This window comes from Rhinatrema bivittatum, chromosome 5 (genome assembly GCF_901001135.1).
Source record: "Rhinatrema bivittatum chromosome 5, aRhiBiv1.1, whole genome shotgun sequence".
Lineage (NCBI taxonomy): Eukaryota > Metazoa > Chordata > Amphibia > Gymnophiona > Rhinatrematidae > Rhinatrema > Rhinatrema bivittatum.
The window spans coordinates 302,292,661-302,312,247 of NC_042619.1; the positions used below are offsets into that span (position 1 = coordinate 302,292,661).

The following is a 19,587-nucleotide window of genomic DNA, read 5'->3' on the forward strand; positions in this document are numbered from 1 at the left end:
ATCAGTCTTTCTATTAACTAGAGGCACAGTTCCTGGGTGCTCCCAGAGGCAGTGTAAGAGGTCTAAAAGAACCTCGTGCACAGGAATTGCCATTACTTCTTTTGGAGCATCCACAAATTGTAGGACTTCCAGCATTTTGTGCCTGGTGTCCTCCTCTGTTTCCAAATGGAATGGAATAGTTTCAGACATCTCCTTAATGAAACTAGCAAAGGAGAGATCTTCTGGAGGGGAATGGCGCCTTTCTTCCGGGGGCGAAGGCTCAGAAAGAATTTCCTCAGAAGCTTGTGAGGAGGTTTCAGACGAAGCATCATCCCATAGGTCATAGGGCTGTTCTCCTTCACCCACTGGACCTCCAGATGGAGGAAGAAACCAAACCCAAGAGGGCGGGAAGGTGGCACCGATGGATGGTGAGGCACTGAAATAGGTGGCACCGGTATCAAAGCTGGTGGCGCCGGCACCAATGCCAATGATGGGCATTGATAGATTGAGAGACCTGAAGGTCCTGGCATCGGCTCTGGCATCGGTGGTTCCTGAGGAGATGGGCCTGCATCCTCTTCCTCCAAAGACACCGGTATCAGTATTGATATCGGGGTAGGGATCGGCGGTTGGCTCGGTGGCAAGATACCCGATGGAGCGGGTATCGATGGCAAGGCACCGATGAGGATGTCTAAGTGATCGAGGAGCGGAGACAGCATCGAAGGCGCCGGTTACAGCGATGGCATGGGAGCCGGTGCCGGTGGTGACTGGAAGCCTCTAAGAGCATTTAGCACTGCCTCTTGGACCATCATGTCCAATTCCTCTCAAAAGGCTGTCGTGAATGGCATGGTGCCTGGGGTAGGAGGCAGGGTAGGCTTCACCAGAACATCCACAGAGGTCTGTGGAGGTTCAGTGCCTAGCACTGGTATTGGTGGGGAAAGCCTCGGGGTCCCGGTTCCAGAGGAGGATGGGGGTTCCTCTCCCCGGGCCCTCTTCGAAGGCGGCTTGGTGGAGGCCAATGCTGCTCCGGTGTTGGTGCTGGCACCAGACGGCGATTCCCGTCTGTGCCAATGGCGATGTTTCCCTCGGTGCTCGGCCCGGTCCTTCTCCAGCACTGAGGATGATGATGCAGATGTTTTGGAATGGGTCGATGTCGGTGACAGATGGTCACCCGCTCCTTTGTCCTTATGAGGTGTCGATGGAGAGGGTTCTGAAGAAGATGGGTCCCCTTGACTTGGCGCGGCCTTACCTGAGGTCGATGGAGACGAGCACTTGGAGGCAAACAAGTGCTCCATCTTCTCTAGTCAGGTGCGCCGGCCTTTGGGGGTCATCTGTGCGCAACTTGGACACCGATGGATGTCGTGGGAGGCTCCAAGACATATTACACAAACTTTGTGCGGGTCCGTTATAGACATAGTCCTCGGACACTCGGGACACTTGCGGAAACCGGTCGCCATATTGAAAAAGATGGGCGGCGCATGGTCAGTGGCTGTCGGGTACCGAAAAGTACACCGCCGGGAACTGAACGCAAATACGCGGTACTATCTTACCAACAATAGAGGAGTTCGGTGCGCGATGGGGGTCCCCAGTGACAGGGGGAATAGTGAAGAAAAACTTTGAATTTTCCATGAGGAAAGTGTGAGAGAAAACTCTCAGTGCTCTTAGACCCGCGAGGCAACTGCTGCGCGGAAAAAAAGAGACTGAAGGGGGATCCCGTGTGGCCACAGGGTTAGTGGCATGCTGGGCATGCTCAGTGTGCCAGTCAAAGTTCTAGAAATTTTGACAAAAGTGTTCCGAGACAGGGCTCCATCTGACGATGTCACTCATCTGTGAGGACTAACATCCTGCTTGTCCTGGGAGAAAACTATTATATTAGGAGCCAAATTCAAGACACAAAATGTGCCCAGACTAAAGGTCTGTGAATCCAATTCAATATAAGATTACTGGGCAGACTGGATGGCCAGTTAGTCTTTCTCTGCCGTCAATTTCTATGTTTCTATCTAACAGCTGTGTGCTGGATTAATATATTTTGATGAAGCCCTCTCCCTCCAGGCTTTCATGGTAACATTCAGTCTCCCCATGTACCTTGGGAGACTGAAATATCTTCTTTGAAATCGTTATACCATGAGGTGCCACAAGAGTCAATTTTGGTCCCATTATTGTTCAATTTATGCTTAGCTCCACTTGCAACACTAATTCAAAACTTTGTTACTTTTACACAGATGATCTACAAATTGTGGTACATGATATGGCAAGAGATGAGATGGGGTTAAGAAACGTCAATGATTGTCTAGATCAGGTGCCTTAGTGGCTACAGTCTCATAAATGAAAAATGAATCCAGATAAATCAGAAGCACTCTGGATTAATAGATGAGATCCCTCAGTTTCTTACCCAATGTGACTGATAATCTTATACCAATAAAAGATATGATAAGTGTGCTAGCTATGTAAAGCAATTCAACGCTGTCTTTTGTCCAGCAAGTTTCTAATGCAGTGCGATCTTTGGTTTGTTTTTTAATCTCCATTTCATAAGGCGATTATGACCTTTTTTTTAGAAATACATGGTGCATTTGTTCTCTCTCAGATTGATTATTGTAACATCTCATATCAACAGTTCTCAGGGGTTTTATCAAAGCAATCACAGGTCTTGTAGAATACTGCTGCGCACCTAATTATGGAATAACAGAAATACAATCATGCGTCTTTTGCACTTGAAAGTTTCCATTGAATACCAGTGTTATGTGTTTACCCCATCACATGCAGGGACTTTTAATTCTGATTTCTCTACTGTAGTTCTTTTAAGAAAAGCAAGACTACAAGTACCTGCATGCAGTGGGGTAAAACCAAGATTGGATCAGCCTGTCCTGAAATTCTGGAGTCAGTTGGCAACCCTAGATTTATTGTATATGTGTGTGATGGTGGGTTTGTTTTTTTTGTTTTTGTTTTAGGTAATTGATGTAATTTTGTTTATATTTATGATATGTAACTTATTGTAATTTTTAAAATGTTGGTGATTATACATACGTGGTAACATAGTAAATGATGGCAGAAAAAAACCAAATTAGCCCATTCAGTCTGTCCATTTGTCATTCTTCCACTTTGGGTAGATGCACATATAAATTCACATATGCACCCCAACAGCAACTCCCCACCCCCAGGCCTTTTACATGAACTTTCAACCCTTTCCTACCATTGCCTTTCACATTTGCCCCAAGCACGCCCAGAATGTGGCCTCCACACCTCCACTGGTGGGCCATTTCAGGCATTTGTCATCTTCCTCACCCTGGAGTCCAAGGGTAAAGAAAGGAAAATTGGTTCTTACCTGCTAATTTTCGTTCCTGTAATGCAGCAGATCATTCCAGACCAGTGGGTTATGCATCTCTACCAGCAGATGGAGTCAGAGACAAAACTTTGGACACTGCTACATAAGAGAGAGTGCCACCTGCAGTCCCTCAGTATCAGCCTGTACCCAAGTCCCAAAAACTAAACTTCAACTAAGGGGCGACCAGACCCCTCCCAACAAATCAGAAGTCCAGGTCACCCTTAATCAACGAAACTACCAGTCCTGCTTTGAACGAAACCACCAGTCCTGCAAAATGTTTTTGCAGACTCTAACCACTCACCAGCCAACAGCCAGTCTTTCAGAGTCAGAATGAGGTGGGCCTCTGGAATGATCTGCTGTATTACAGGAACGAAAATTAGCAGGTAAAAACCAATTTTCCTTTCCTGTACATACTCAGATCATTCCAGTCCAGTGGGATTTACCCAAGCCACCCTACAATGGGCAGGCCTCCGAAAGACCCACACGCAGAACACTCTCACCAAAGGACACCTCATCCTGCGCCCTCACATCCAAACGGTAAAATCTGGTGAAAGAGTGCAGAGAAGATCAGACAGCCACCCGACAAATATCCTGAGGAGAGAGAAACTGACACTCCGCCCAGGAGGCCACCTGTGCCCTTGTGGCGAGAGCTCTTAACCCCACAGGAGCCTGTCTCCCTTTAGAAATGTACGAGGCACAGATGGCCTCTCTAATCCATCTGGAAATGGAAGCTTTCGACGCTTTGTCCCTCCCTCGTCCCGAAAAATAGGACAAAGAGGTGGTCTTGACCGCCGAAAGTCATTGAAAACTTCAAATAGCGCAAAAGGATGTGCCATACATCCAACAAATGAAGCTCCCTGTCCTGGGGAGACTCCTGTGACCAATCCGGAAACCCTGGAAGCTCCAGTCTGATTGACATGAAAGGAAGAAACCACCTTGGGCACAAAGGAAGGCACTGTACTCAAAGACACCATGTCCCCATAAATTCTCAGGAAAGGGTCCCTACAAGAAAGAGCCTGCAGCTTCGAAATCCTTTGTGCCGAACAAATGGCTACTAGGAACACTGTCTTCAGAGTCAACTCCTTCAAGGATGCCCTCCTCAAAGGCTCAAACAGAGCCCCACAGAGCGCTCGGAGAACCAAATTTAAGATCCAATCCAGGCACACCTTATGCACTGGCGGCTGCAAATGTTTCACGTCTTTAAGAAATCAGATGATATCTGGATGGGCTGCCAGTTTCCGGGACTGAGACGAGTCTCTAAGAGTGCCTAAGGCTGCCACCTGCACTCGAAGCAAATTAAAGGCTAAGCCCTTATCTAATCCTTGCTGCAGGACGTCCAAGATCTGCGACACCTCTACCGTCACGGGGCTCAGTTTCCTCTGCAGACACCACCCTTCCGCTGCAGACACCACAATTTCCAAACCCTGACATATGCCATCGATGTAGCGGGACTCCTAGCCTGAAGAAGGGTGGAAAGTATCCTTTCAGACGGAACCTCTGCCTCTCAAAAGCCAAGCTGCGAGACAGAAGTGATCCTCCCGATCCAAGAATATGGGCCCCTGCCAAAGAAGACGTGGCAGATGGGCCAGCTGAAGAGGACTGTCTTCCACCAGCTGCAGCAGGTCTGCGAACCAGGGATGTCTGGGCCACTCCGGTACCACCAGCACTATCGTACCACAATGCGCTTCTATCCACCTTAGAATGCATCTGATCAAAGGCCATGGAGGAAAGATGTAAAGAAGAATTCCTTTGGGCCATGGACATACCAGGGCATCGAGCCCCACTGATCCGCTTTCCTTCCATCGACTGAAGAAACTTTCCATCTTTAAATTGGCATGAGTCGCCATCAGATCCAGCTGAGGGAGCTCCCCACCTGACGAAAATGTGGTTCCACGCTTCTGCATCAACTCCCATTCTCCCGGGTCCAACCAATGCCTGCTGAGAAAGTCCGCACGTTGTCTACACCCACGACATGAGACGCGGCAAGCCCCCCCAGATGAAGCTTGGCCCAAGCAAACAACTGCCTCGCTTCCAGCGCCACTCCCAGGCTCCTCGTTCCCCCCTGCCTATTGATGTACGCCACTGTGGTCGCATTATCGGACAGCACACACCATCTGACCTCTGACTAAGGGTAGGAACACCTGAAGGGCTCGGCGAACTGCCCTTGTTTTGAGCCTGTTGATGGACCAGACTTTCTCTGCCACTTGCCATAGACCCTGAGCCATCCTGTCCTGACACACTGCTCCTCACCCAGAGTGGCTGGCGTTCGTCGAGACCACCACCCAATCCGGGGGATCCAGATCCACGCCCTTCAGTAAGTTGCGACGTGACAGCCACCAAGAGAGACTGCGTCTGGGCTCTTGAAGCAGAGGCAAGGGAATGTGGAACTGCTCTGAAACAGGACTCCACTTGGACAACAGTGCACGCTGTAATCGTCTTATGTGCATGAATGCCCAGGGAACCAACTTCAAAGTGGATGCCATGGAGCCCAGGACTTGGAGATAATCCTAAACTGTTGGTAAACTTCATCAAAGTAGCCCTTGCACCTGGGCCTGCAGTTTCTGAAGTCAGTCCGAAGCCAGGAAGACCTTGCCCTCCTGCGTGTCGAACTGTGCTCCTAGATACAGCAGGCATTGAATGGGCACCAGCTGACTCTTCTGCAGGTTGATGACCCAACCGAAAGACCTCAACAAGCCCATTATCCTCTGGAGAGACCTCTCACAGTCCTCGCGAGACTTGGCTCAGATGAGCCAATCGTCCAAATACAGATGTACCAAGATCCTTTCTTTGCGCAGAGCTGCTGTCACCATTACCATCACCTTGGTAAACACGCGAGGCGCCGTAGCCAACCCAAAAGGGAAAGCACAAAACTGAAAATGTCGTCCCAGCACCTTGAACCTTAGGAATCTTTGATGGTCCTGCTGCATCGGGATGTGCAGATATGCCTCCGTCAGATCCAGCGACACTAGAAACTCCCCCTTGCGCACCGCTGCAACTACCATGCGAAGCATTTGCATTCGAAACCTGGGTACCTGCAAGCACCGGTTCACCTTCTGCAGGTTGAGGATAGGTCAAAAGGAGCCTTCCTTTTTGGGGACCACAAAGTACACTGAGTACCGACCCTGACCCTGTTCAACAGGAAGTACCGGGCAAATGGCATTAAGTCGAGAAGCCTCTGAAGGGTCACCAATACGGTCTCTTGCCTGCCGTGCAAAACCACATGTGACTCCACAAAGGCGTCCAGAACCGGATACAAGAAATCTAGACTGTAATCGTACTTGATCCCCTCCAAGACCCAATGGTCCGAAGTAATCCTCTCCCACTTCTCGTAGAAGTTAGATAATCTGCAGCCTACCGCTTCTATGGGGGAGAGGGGGCCCCCTAGCCTCACTGCACTACTGCCTCAGCCGTGGCCGGTGCCGTCTCTGGAAGTCCACCGAGCCTCCATGAAAAGACTGCTGTCGACAGGAGCCCTGCTTGGAACCGGGTGGCAGAACCGGTTTACTGGACCGAAACCTCCGAGAATCCCAAAAATGAGTTTGGGAAGGGAACACCTTCCTACTAGGTTTCCTTTTCTCTGGCACTGGTTCAAATCCTCCCCATAGAGGAGCTTTCCCTTAAAAGGAGATTACAAAAATGCACCTTGGAGGACAAGTCTGCTGAACAGTTACACAAAAACAAAAGCCTACAGGTGGCAACAGAGCAAACCAGAGCACCGGCCACAAATGCTACCCCTGTCTCCAGGCGGGCCGCCTTGCAAGGGCAAAGAGTTGCCAGATGTCACCTCCGAGGCCTTCTGGACCCAAAGACAGGCCCGTTGCATCATGCTGGCACATACCGCCGCACGCAGGCTGAGCACCGAAACCTCAAACAACCGCTTCAACTGAATCTCCAGTTTGCGGTCCTGCATGTCCTTCAGCACTGCCCCAGCCACTGGAAGTCATCTTCTTAGTGACTGCCGAAACAGCAGCATCCACTCGCGGTACCTTCAAGAGGTCCAACGTTTCCAGACTCATGGGATAAAGCTTCGCCATTGCTCTGCCCACCTTCAAACCGGAATCCAGGGAATCCCACTCCTGGGTCACTAACTTCATGATCTTCTTGGGCAGTGGAAAAGCCATCGTCGGTCCTCAAAGTCCATCGAGTACTAGGTTGACTCCCTCACTATCGGAGTCCTCCAGGAAGACCTTAACCCCTAATTCCTCCAGCACTTGGGGAATCAAGGGGAGTAGTTTCTCGAGCTTGAACAGCTGTACCACCTGAGGGGCATTCCCATCCAGAATTGGGAACTCATCTAGGGCCAGGTTGTCCGTGGCAGGGTCTCCTAGGTTGGGGGGGGGGGGGGCGGGGGAAATCGGGGCCCATATCTGTCCCCTGAAGTTCAGAGGAGTCCCCCTGCTGGTCAACCACTGCTGCGTCTGCGCCTCCTGGGTGAGAAAGCCCCAGCCACCGAAGGAGCTCAGGCTGACCCTGAGATGCCCACTTGGGAACCCCACCCACGGGGTCTCCAGGTCGCTCTGCAGTCCTCTTTACTCTGGCCCTCTGATTGTCCAGAAAATCCCGACGCAGGAGAAGATCAAACTCAGGGGAGAAGTCCAGCTGCACCTGTGGGGACCCGTGCTGCTGATCTTCACCAGCTGCGTGCTCTAGCTCCATTGGGGACAGCGGGGAGGGAGGGGGAGGAATCCCTCTCCTGCAGATCTGAAAAATCTGTGTTCGCGTCAGGAATTGAAGGTCCGACCGAATGCAGCACTTGCTGGCCAGAGTGTCCCACTCCTGAAGAGCCCTCCTGGCCAGAAATGCAGGCAGGACAGAGTGAACACAAATCCAGCCGGTCCCCTGCCGCGTCAGGTGGCCATCTTGGATTTTGGCGCCATACAAGTCACCGCGCAGCCACGTGGCAAAGAAAAAATACCCGGCGCCTGCCTCACAAGAAGCCTCAATGGTCCCCAGCCGGCGAACCAAAGCTCCTACAATGCACTGCTTCCGGCCCCACGCCGCGGGAAGGCCTGAAAAGACGAACCCCGGGGAGGGCTGAGGAAACCTCCCCCACTCAGCCTAGAAGCGCGAAAAGCTGGCAGGCCCACATGGAGGCCCGGGCTGCCGACCTCCTCATAGCCTGCTCTGCTCTGCCCCAGGCTTCAGGACACAGTCCCCACCACCCCGGTCATCCCGGCTGACTCCGGAGGCTTACCTGAGGCGTTAAAAAAAAACAACAAACAGCCTTGTTGTCTTAACACTCAACTTTACCAAACCTTGCTGAAGAGGAGAGCCAGAGGAATAGAGGAACTGCTTCAGAGGCCGAGGGAACAGAAGCCTCTGCATACCAGGCCCACCGGCAGGCACACGGGCGAAATGCAGTAAGGGGTAACCAACCCCCGGATGCCCGGCTCCACTTGAGGGATGGCCCGCAACGGTGCCTAACTCCTCAAGGAGCAACACACTACACTAGCTCCACTAATCATTTTTTAACTAAATCCTAGACTGCAGGTTAGCATCTCTACCATTTGCTGGAGTCAGAGAGATACTGAGGGACTGCAGGTAGCACTCACTCTTATGTAGCAGTGTCCAAAGTTTTGTCTGTGACTCCATCTGCTGGTAGGGATGCATAATCCACTGGTCTGGAATGATTTGAGTATGTACAGGAAATGTATGTATATGGAAACAATATTAACATAACTATGGACCACCATCTCTTTCATAAACCCAGGTTGTACAGTGGCAAGTTACACTGCAGTTCTAAGTCTATACCTGCTGTCATAACTCAGGAAGAACAGGTATTAGAAAGAGCAAACAAAAAAAATCACACCAGATCTTTTTGACTGCATGCTTCATCCTGCAACCAGCATGTGAAAAATGAACTAGAGGCTGTTTTGGAGAGAATGTGTGGACATCCATACACACCAATTCTTGCTAATCTATCAAACTATAAAGGATCCTGTGGGGTGGCTCAGCTAGTAAGAGCTGTGCACTGCCACATGGAAGGTCCCTGGATCGGGTCTTTTGCTCGCTGGGGCTGGAGATGGGGAAAGGAGGGAGTCAAGCTCATTGGTGGTTGGATTCAGGACCTACGAATGCAGGCATCCAGAGGGAGTCCTGGTGCATGGCCCCGGTCCAGGACCATCACTGCATTGACTACACTAAACATAACTTCGGAATGGATTTAAAATAGAGGAAAAAATCTCTGTGAATGAAGGCTCATGGCACCAGGATCCCAGCCCTGGTTCTGAGTGAGCTGGAAGCCCAAAAGAGCAGGAAGAAACTGTAGGTTCAAAAAAGAAATTAAAAATAGAATGTGTGCTCCCCATTACTAGAACTACAAAACCAGAACAGAAGCCCTGCACATGCCATGAGCTGACTGCTCAGTTGGAGTACTGTACATCTGTTCTCGGATCACATTCTGTGATTGCTCAGCTAGAGCACTGTACATTGGTACCTTGTATAGCCCAGACCTTTCACCCAGCTCAGAGGGCAAATGATGCCAGCTTCCGCCTCAGCCATGCATATGTTTAACTTTGGCCAACCTGCTGCCACTGAGCAAATCCAGTTCTACAGCCTAAACATGAGAGGTCAATGGCAGGCTAAGGATACGGGATGATTTGTTCTGGGTTTAGGAAACTTCTCCTTGACTGCACACAACATTTATTTACGTTTAAAGCTCATTGTGCCACAGTCTCAACATTTACTATAGTAACTATGGCTCTCTCTCACTCACTAGCAAATGTAGTAATTATAACAATTAGGCAGCAATACCACAGAAAAGGTACACCCTTCCCATTCAGTACTCTGACTGAAGATCATGCACAAGCTTAGCTTCCAATAAGCGTTGGTGCTTCTTTGCCAATAGTCAGAGTTCTAATCCAACCCTTAGCCAATGAAAGGAGTCCCTACCCCAAACTGTGTCACTTTCCAAAGGAGCCACAAAATGTACAGGATGCACAGTAAAGGGTAGGATGGATTTGCGATGGCACAAATACGTGTAACACCATTTGTGCAATTGCACAATCCATCATGGAAGGTGCACTTGTGAAAGAGCATTGATGAAACAGGGAGAGGAGTCCCACGTGTCTGCTTCCCCCATGCAAGCCGCAGCACTGTGTCAATAAATGAGCATGATATTAAAATCACCCATGTGATTTAGGCATAAAGCCCAGTGTACATCACTGGAGGTCTGATTGGGCCTTCTACAACGTCAAAAGGAAAAGGTCAATGGTAATTGTGTAACTTTACCATTTCCTTTTTTAATTTAAAAATTGTGATATTTATAATCCTTTACAAGGATTTCTAGTTTGTTTTTCACGTTCTTGAGTCTCCTAATGGAGTATCTCCAGTGGGGCTTAACGTCAGATCCGCCATGTGGGAACCTCTGCAGTGGGAGATGTCACTGGAGGCCTGTATCTGGGACTTCCTGTTTCCAAGTTTTGGGGCAGGGGAGGGCTATGAGAATTACTTCTGCCCCGATCCCAGTACTGGCCACACTGAGAGGTGAGCACTGGGTGCCCATAGCCACCAGGTGGCCCAGCATAATGTTCCTTCTAAAGTTAGAAAAACAATAAAGCTGCGCGGAAAACGGGCGCTCAATGTTGAGTGCTCGCTTTCCTAACGTGAGCCCAGCCACCTCTCCCGGGCGCGCGATTGAATATTTAAATGAGGGGTCGCGCTGCCAAGGAGGTGCTAGGGTCAAATGTGTGCCCCTACGGCCTCCTTGGCAGTGGGCGCCCGGGAGATGGGGGCTGTCTGCAGGTTAGGAAAATGGCCGCTCGTTAATTGAGCATCTCTTTTTCTAACCTGACTGTTGGCACACTTTAAAAAAAAAAATTTTTTTTTAAACCTTTTTGTTCCTCCGACTTAAATATCGCCATGATATTAAGTTGGAGGATGTACAGAAAAGCAATATTTTCTGTTTTTCTGTACACCTCTGTGAGCTGCTCAGAAATTAGCACCTGCTAATTATCCTCATCAACATGCATTTGCATGTGATGAGCGCTATTAGTTTCGTGGAGGGGTTGGACGCGTGTTTTGGATGCGCTAATCTCCTTATGGAATAAGAGGTTGTCGACACGTGTGCAAAATCTGCATCTAACTGCGGGTTAAACAGTGCGCTCTGCTGAGTGTGCTGTATTGTATCGGCTTAAAAGGGAGTTGGAGCAGCCTCCAGATCATTATTAAATGCACTCTTCCTTTGGCAGGAGAACAGACAAAAGTCATCCTTTGGGGTCATCTCCTCCCTCTGTCTGCAATCTGCAGGTTTCATGGAGGACTTCCTTTTTCCTACCACGGGGAAACAGATTAAACTTAAGGCAGACATACAATCTTCATTCTCCTCCTGCTCGATCCGTTCATTATAGTCTTCGGTTGGGGGTTCATACTCCTCTGTTTTCCCTGCACGGAAGAGAGAAAGAGAATTGGTTACATACTGTGATTCCCTGAGAGCATTCCTTTTCATTTTTAGAGAATTTCATCTCCTGGATGGAGGAAATCAGACATGACACAGAAAGAGAGCCTGGCTCAAAATATTCCAGAAGCGTGGATGCCCCCTGCAGAAACACACGTGGCATACACAGACACGCACATGTTCCTTTGTAGGGGAATTATGCTATGCATTCATTCACTGGTCTACAGCCAAAATGTTTCCAAAATGAATGTAAGTCACCGAGCGCAAAATGGTGCTTAAAATTGTTGATTGGCTTTAGTTTTCAAGCTATGCTACTGGGTCAGTATATTTGACCTTTGACTTGGGAATTGCGGAGGATAAGTGAGTTAAGAAGGGAAAGGATCTCAAATTAAACCAGAAATGACTAATATGCATCTTTGACTGAATGTTTGAATAAATCTATGACTTGGTTTGGACAATACTTGCTTTTTGGGCACAACAATGAATGAAACAATCTGAAGCTCATATTGCATCATACATGATATGAATTTCATTGTTATTCCTAGAAATCATGGATGAAGCAATCATAATTCAGTTTACATCACTCTGCTGAACAAATTGCCCTAGATCAGCTCTAGAAATCATACAGTGTCATTTGTCAATGTTTGATTTTGATTTCTTCTTTTGGAATTAACTTTTTATTCACAAAGAATTACAGTTAACAAACATTATATCTGAACTGGTTGTCCATGAGGTTAACATGCATACATTGAGAAATCACATCAGCTACCATCTCTACAAGTATTCACATCAACCTGATAGTGTAGTTAACCATGTGCTTAAGTACAAATCCCTTATAATTCAATTTTTCCCTTTATGGATTGATTTTGATTTAGATTATTCTTGTGGTGATGTGACTTTTGCAACACAAAAGTGCAGTATAACCGCTGTGGTTAAGGGAGTTTTCGCTTGTATTTTGGCTGCAAAAATGGAAATCAGGACAAGAGCTGGGTGCCACACATATGCTGCGTGCAACAAATCTTCACCAGTGGTTGAATAGGAAAAGGAAATCTATGCCTTTTGCAGTGCCAATGATTTGGAGAGAGCCAACCCAACCAGAGGGCGGTTCTATAATAAGAGAGGGTGAGGCGGCCACTTTAGATGGCAGAATTTTGAGGCAGCAAAAAATGCCCCTCTCAGAATGCCACTGGGGCATCTGCCTCACCCTGCCTGCCCCTGCCGCGGCTGCCTCACACTCCTGCCTGGGAACTCTCCGGATTTGGCCCGGAGTCTCCGGAATTCTGAACGAATTGCCGGGTCTCCGAGCCAACACCCAAACGGTCCGGGTATCCTGCTGCAGAAGGCCGGAAGAGAAAGGACCTGGAGCAGCGTGCGCTCGAAGGAGGAGGAGCATCAGCAGAAGAAAACGTGAAGCCCGGTGCTGCGCGGCAAGAAAGATGAGCAGGAGCGTCGCCCTCCTCTGCGGGAATCTGAAGACACAGGAGGAGGAGCAACAGTGTCGGGCCGCCCGCCAAAAATAAAACAAGGGCAGAGTAGGCCGACGCTACTGGAAGAGGAGGAGGTGTAAGTGTGGCACATGTCCCGTGGGCCTGGGGATAGAGGAGGCTCCTGTGGCTAATGAGAATGGAGGTGAGAAGAGACAATGAGAGTGCATGTGTGTATGGAAGAGAGAGAGAAGTGAATGAATGTGTGTGTGTGTGTGTGTGTGTGTGTGTGTGTGTGTGCATGCATGGGTGTGTGTGGAAAAGGGAGAGAGGGTGGGGGTGGGGCGCCATCTCATCCCTCGCCTCAGGCAGCAGATTGCTTTGAGCTGCCCCTGAACAGAACACATCAACAGTTGTTATTTCTGCCTGGTGCCTCCACTCGAGAAAGGTTTGTCAAAGAAGAAAAAGTGGGCTGTGCAGTATCCAAACTATTCCATCTGCTCTATACCCAGTACCCCACCGAGAAGGTCTGCTGATTCCTGATGTGCCAGAAATACATTTGGCGAAGTGGAGTCTGTCCTCGAAAACCCATGCCTCTATAAAACTGGTTCGTCTATAAGGTGCCAGCCGCCTCGTGTCACCAGAGTAAGACGGCTGTCCCTCTGAAGATCAGAAATATTATGCAATCATAAATACACGAAAAGACCTAAGTTTACAATTTATGATTAAAACTCCACAGTTTATGCACTATCTATGCAATAGCCAGATGTAAAATGTAAAAACTTAAATATCATGGAAACAGTAGCCAATCAGCTGGTTTAATTGTTATATCTGAATTCAGCATATCAACATCAATATTAAATGGCACGTTTAACTGCTGAAGCAGACGACTTCTAAAAATGTGTATACCAATGTTATAACCCTTAGCTGTTTGTGCTGCAGCAGGCATGCAGCATGGCTCTGCCAGCTTCCCGGGCATGCAGCAGACACGGAGTCCTGCAGAGAGCCAACAGTTCCTACATCTCAGCTAGAAGGGTCACCTTGAGAAATGGATTTGCTTAGTCAGTTGCTCCTGGTTTGTGCACTTACAGGGGTGGGATCCTGGTCTCCTATCCTCTGTGTCGGGCTCTACTGGTTCTGTGGGCGACTCATAGAACTTGTCTAGAAAAAGTGAGAGAAAAAAAAGAGTAAAGAGAAAAGCAGATGCAACCCTGTACACATTACAATACAGTCCTCCACTTAGGGCACACGCACGCCCCATCACCAACTCATAAAAATATTCTTTACTCACAGTCTGCAAGATTTTTACTGACACTAACCTTTTTATGCACACACCTTTTACTGGCGATATTTTGTGCACAGCTGGACTTACTATGCCAAGATTCATCCCTTGTAGAGCCCATGGCATTGGAGACAGGCCTCATGTCACTCATGACATTTTACCGACATTAAATTATTTTTATAGACATGTCATTTTTGTTATCGTTTTTCTTTTTAACTGTCAGTAAATTTGCTGACAGTTGGCAATCCCTAGGTGTACCTCTTTATTTGAAAGATTTGGGTTGATAAATAATTGTCGTTATTAAGAATTCAGGGATGAATAATGTTAATGTTTGGGTTTGATTTGGGAATTCAGAATGCTTAGTCTGTGGTTGATTGATCAAAATACATAAAAATTCCAAAAAGCTATATTGTCCTTCTTAACTGCATTTTAAAAAATTTGTGAGCAAAACTGTTATTGGGTGAAGGTCGAGAAGACCAGGGGGGAACAGTTGCAGGTCTCACGTGTTTGGCTTGCAGACACCTGTTTTGCCAAAGGTTGCTTGTAAGTCCATAGCAGCCTTCCTTTCACTTTCACCTTCTCCCATCCCATCCCCACCCCAATCCCAACACACGCTACACTTAGGAGCTGGTAAAAGAGAGAGTACAGGCAGCTTTGGGATTCATCAAGGTCTCTTAGACACAGAAAGGAAAAAACCCTTGGTGACTCGTCGTCGCAGTAGTACTTGGCTGCTTACTGTAAGGTCACATGGAACTTGTAACTGTGGATTCTCTTAAGAAAAGCAGGGTCACACGGGCATTTACGGAACGGGGAATAAAACCAGTGGTGCCTCAGTCTGTTGCTGTTAACATGGCTCCATCAAGTAACCCCAAAGCAGCATTTATTCCCATGGGGAGAGCTTTCAGGCCTATGGCATCACCACTGAATCCACATCAGGAGGGGCTTTCAAGAGGAAACATACATTCTGTGGGGTCCACCCAGGAGTCTTCTTTTCTGTCTGCCTCTTTCTCAGATTCTCTTGACCTCCAAGGTTCTTCTGTGAGATCAACCTCAAAACCTGTTAACAAAAGAGACAACCAGAAAAATCCCTGTATTCAAAAGGAACAGTTGGTTGGTTTCAAGGAATTAGCAACTCAAGAGGCTTCCTGAAGACCACCTTTTGAAGATAAATGTTTTGTCTTCACAGTGTATTTGAAATATATTGCCCTTATTTACTCCTGGGGGAATTCTGCACACAAAAAATTAAAGTTCTGCAAAATTTGGCATACTTTATATTGCTCAAAATTTATTTATTTATTTATTTTATTTATTTATTTATTTAAAAACTTTTATATACCGGTATTAGTATGCATACATCATACCGGTTTACAATGTAACTTTAAAGGTAGAAATTACAATGAACAGGGAGGGCGAACAAGGAGGAGTATACAAAGAGCAGGAGGTGGAGGAATTAAAGCAATAAATAAAAACTGCAACGGACTATTTCCAGGAATATACAAGGCGTAGGCAAGATACTTGCAGAAGTCGGTGTACTTAATCAGGGTAGGCTTGTCGGAAGAGCCATGTTTTAAGTTTTTTTCTGAACTTGGCGTAACATGGCTCTAGCCTGAGAGTGGTAGGGAGGGCGTTCCATTGTTTAGGGCCTGCAATGGATAGTGCACGGTCCCTAGTAGAGGAGAGGTGGGCTTTTTTCAAAGGGGGAATGGAGAGGGTGCCTTTGTTGACAGTGCGAGTGGGTCGTTCAGTGCGTATAGGACGAAAGGGTTCATCCAACCAATTGGAATTGTGCGAGTGGATGGACTTGTGCACTATGGTTAGAATTTTGAAGAGAATTCGGGATGCGATGGGGAGCCAGTGGAGTTCTTTGAGTATTGGGGTAATGTGATCAGCTTTCCTTGAGTTGGTGATGACCCTGGCGATGGCATTCTGGAGCATTTGTAAGGGCTTGGTGGTGGAGGAGGGTAGGCCAAGGAAGAGGGCATTACAGTAGTCCAGCTTTGAGGAAAGGGTGGCTTGGACGACGGTAATTAATTTAAAGAGTGAAAAAGAGAAGTTATTACTCAAAGATGCAGAGTTTTAAATATTTTGAGCAGAATTTCCCTAGAAGGGCACTGTAAACATGTCATCCACCCTCCCTCCTTACTCCCCTGGCTAGACCCTTTCATTTTGCCCTCTCAGGCCCCAACTCCTCCCTCCTCCACTATCTCTCTCCTCCCCCTCTAGGCTCAATCCTTTTCACTCTATCTTCATTCCTCAGCTCTCCGCACCCAGAGTTTGACCTCTCTCTTATCCTACCTCTCACACACCAGCCTCTCACACAAGTTCCCTCTCTTTCTCGTGCACATACCTGCACACCCTCATACAGACTCCCTCCATCTCTTGCACACACACCCACGCAAGCTGCCTCTCTCTCAAGGACACACCTCTCTACACAGGCTCCTTCTCTCACAAACAAATATGCACCCTTACATCCTCTCTCACACACACATACACACACACACATGGCATGCATCCTCACACAGGCTCCTTCTTCTCTCATGCAAAAACACCCATGCACCTTCACACAGGCTCCCTCTCTTTCTTTCTTACACAAACATACACACAGTCTCCCTCCCTCTCACACGCACACATATAACTCTGCACACAGGCTTCCTCTCACTGGGTCTCTCATCCTGTTGAACGTGTCACATCTTCACCATGAGCAGCATGGGCTCCACTCACGGCCACTGGGCCTGCCAGGTTTTCATCTTTGCCGCTAGTGGAATGGGCTCCACTTATTTATTTATTTTATTTAGGCATTTTTATATACCGAAACATATCGGTTTACAATAAATCAATGGGCAGTCTTTAACGACATGTCCTAAAATCAAATAAAATATCATAAAATAAAATAACCCTATAAATAATATAACATAAAATTATACTATAATCAGTTTAAAAATAATAAAATACATACCATTCTTTCAAAATCAAACTAACAAAATAGGGTTAATAAAAGTATCTTCTTAATATGTTCTAATTTCACAGGGGGAGTCGTTCAAAATCATACTGTAGTGTTAAAAGTCTGTGTACACAACCATATTTTTAGTTGTTTCTTAAAAGACTGGATATTCTCCTCTAAACGTAATTCAAGTGGAAGAGAATTCCACAATTTTGGGCCCTCTCTCTAACTGCATTAAGATGCTGATTTAATCGAAGGGACTGAGAGAAGTGCCTTGCCTAAAGACCTTAAATTGCATGAGGATGTATGAATAGGAAGAGTTGCATTCAACCATTCATTATTATTGCCATAGATAGATTTATGGATAAGCATAAGACATTTGTACTTGCGGCCACCGGGCCTGCCAGACCTTTGCCATGAGCGGGATGGGCTCCATTTGCGGCCACAGGCCCTACCAGATCTTTGCTGAAAGCGGGATGGGCCCCACTTGCGGCCACCAGGCCTGCCAGATCTTTGCCACAACCGGAATAGACTCCACTTGTGGCCTGCTGCCAGTCTCTCCAAATTCTGCACAGAAAATGGAAATTCTGCACAGGAGGGGAATTCTGTGCAAATTCTGTGTTTCACAGTAGCGCAGAATTCCCCCAGGAGTACTTATTGCACTGACCAATCAATACTTCCTCCAAATCATTTAACCATATTAATAAGACGTCATACAATTATGATAATGGCCATCATAACAGGCACTCCTGGCTATTAGGTTTTCATTTGCCCTTTAAATAATCATCTGGTCAAAGTCTATGTGTTACGACACCAAAACAAGTGAAGATGCTGGCTTTAGCAAGTATGCAAGATGGACATAAGGCTATTAAGCCATTAAAGATGATCTCATCTATAACACAGCTATTTCAACAAGTCTTCTAAGAATCCCCCGATGCAGATCCTCCTTTCAAAATATGGAGCTGTATAGAGATACAATATTTGAAGATATGTTGTGTGTTAAAGCCAGATAAGTGTTGATGTTAATTGCATATATATATATAAAAAAAACCCCCAAAAAACAGTGAGGTCCATATTCAGTCACTCTCCAGATAACAAAGGTAGTCAGATGAACTTATCTGGCTGACTTTGGAGGTATTTTCAATAGTGCAGCCACATTCACTTTATCCAGCTAACATTAGGACAGCTTTTTGGCCTGACCAGACTGAGCGGCTAAGTTACCTGGCTAACTCTGAATATCAGAGACAGCCGGCTAACTCACCTCTCAATTATGCCCGGAACACCCCGAACTTGTCCAACTAAATTCTAGCCAGCTAGAATTTAACCAAAGTGCCTAAATCTTCATTTAGCCAGATAACTTCTGAATGTGAACCTCATTAAAATTTAAGAATTTGATGACATATGGACTTTGGCCAAATGGCTATTTAAAAGGCAAATGAAGGCCTAATAGCTGGGAACGCCTATTATGATGTTCACTACCATAATTGTATGAATTCTTATGAACATGGTTAAATGATTTGGAGGAAATATTGGTTGGTCATTTATTACCTTCCTCCACTTTTGCCACATCCTTCATTTGGACATCCATTATTATGCTACCACCCTGTGGCCTGTTGTAATATTGTTTTGCTTGGATTTTCTGCAGGGCATAAAACCTGTGATCTAATAGGACATTAGAGCCGCTGTTTTGATTATTCTGAACTTCCTGATTGGACTTTGCCTGTCCTGCCTTTCCTTTCTCAATGTGTTTCTCCCTTCTCAATTGGTCCCTTTAACCCAAAGCAGCTGGGGACATTTTATTGCTGAGAGATGTTCAGTTGTCAAAAAGACTCACAGCAAATTATCTGCATCTTCTGTATCCTTTTCCACAAACTCCTGAGGAGGGCATTGTTTTTTACACTTCACACTTGCAGTTTGAACTCCAGTTTCTATCACTGTTGCAGTTTCCTTCATTAATCTCAAATAAAACAGAAAAACTCAACAGAGCTAAGACAATTCCAAATTTTGTGCAGTTAATTTTGACTCCATCTCTTCACAGTGTCTTGTGATTCATTGCTCCAATGTTGCGCTTGTGGTTGACCCTTGGCCCGAGGTGGGATTGACGCTACCTGTAGGGCAAGCTCCATGGCTCCCCACCATCGGGAGGCGGAGCTAACTAGTAGATGGAGGCCAACTGGAGCTTTGCCAATACCAGCCCTCATTCCCCGCAGGTTGAGCCCTTGGGTGCCGGGGCCAGCTGGTCTTAAG

General features: G+C 47.1%; 1 protein-coding gene across 1 annotated transcript in view; it reads right to left on the bottom strand.

Annotated features, from left to right (window-relative positions):
• AEBP1 (AE binding protein 1) overlaps positions 1–19,587 on the bottom strand; it is a 160,484-nt gene that overhangs the window by 69,874 nt on the left and 71,023 nt on the right. The window contains exons 4-6 of the mRNA XM_029604204.1: positions 15,361–15,456; positions 14,207–14,278; positions 11,609–11,680 (exon numbers count right to left, since the gene is read on the bottom strand). Coding sequence (XP_029460064.1) covers positions 11,609–11,680; positions 14,207–14,278; positions 15,361–15,456 — 240 coding nt within the window. The remainder of the gene's footprint in view (positions 1–11,608; positions 11,681–14,206; positions 14,279–15,360; positions 15,457–19,587) is intronic.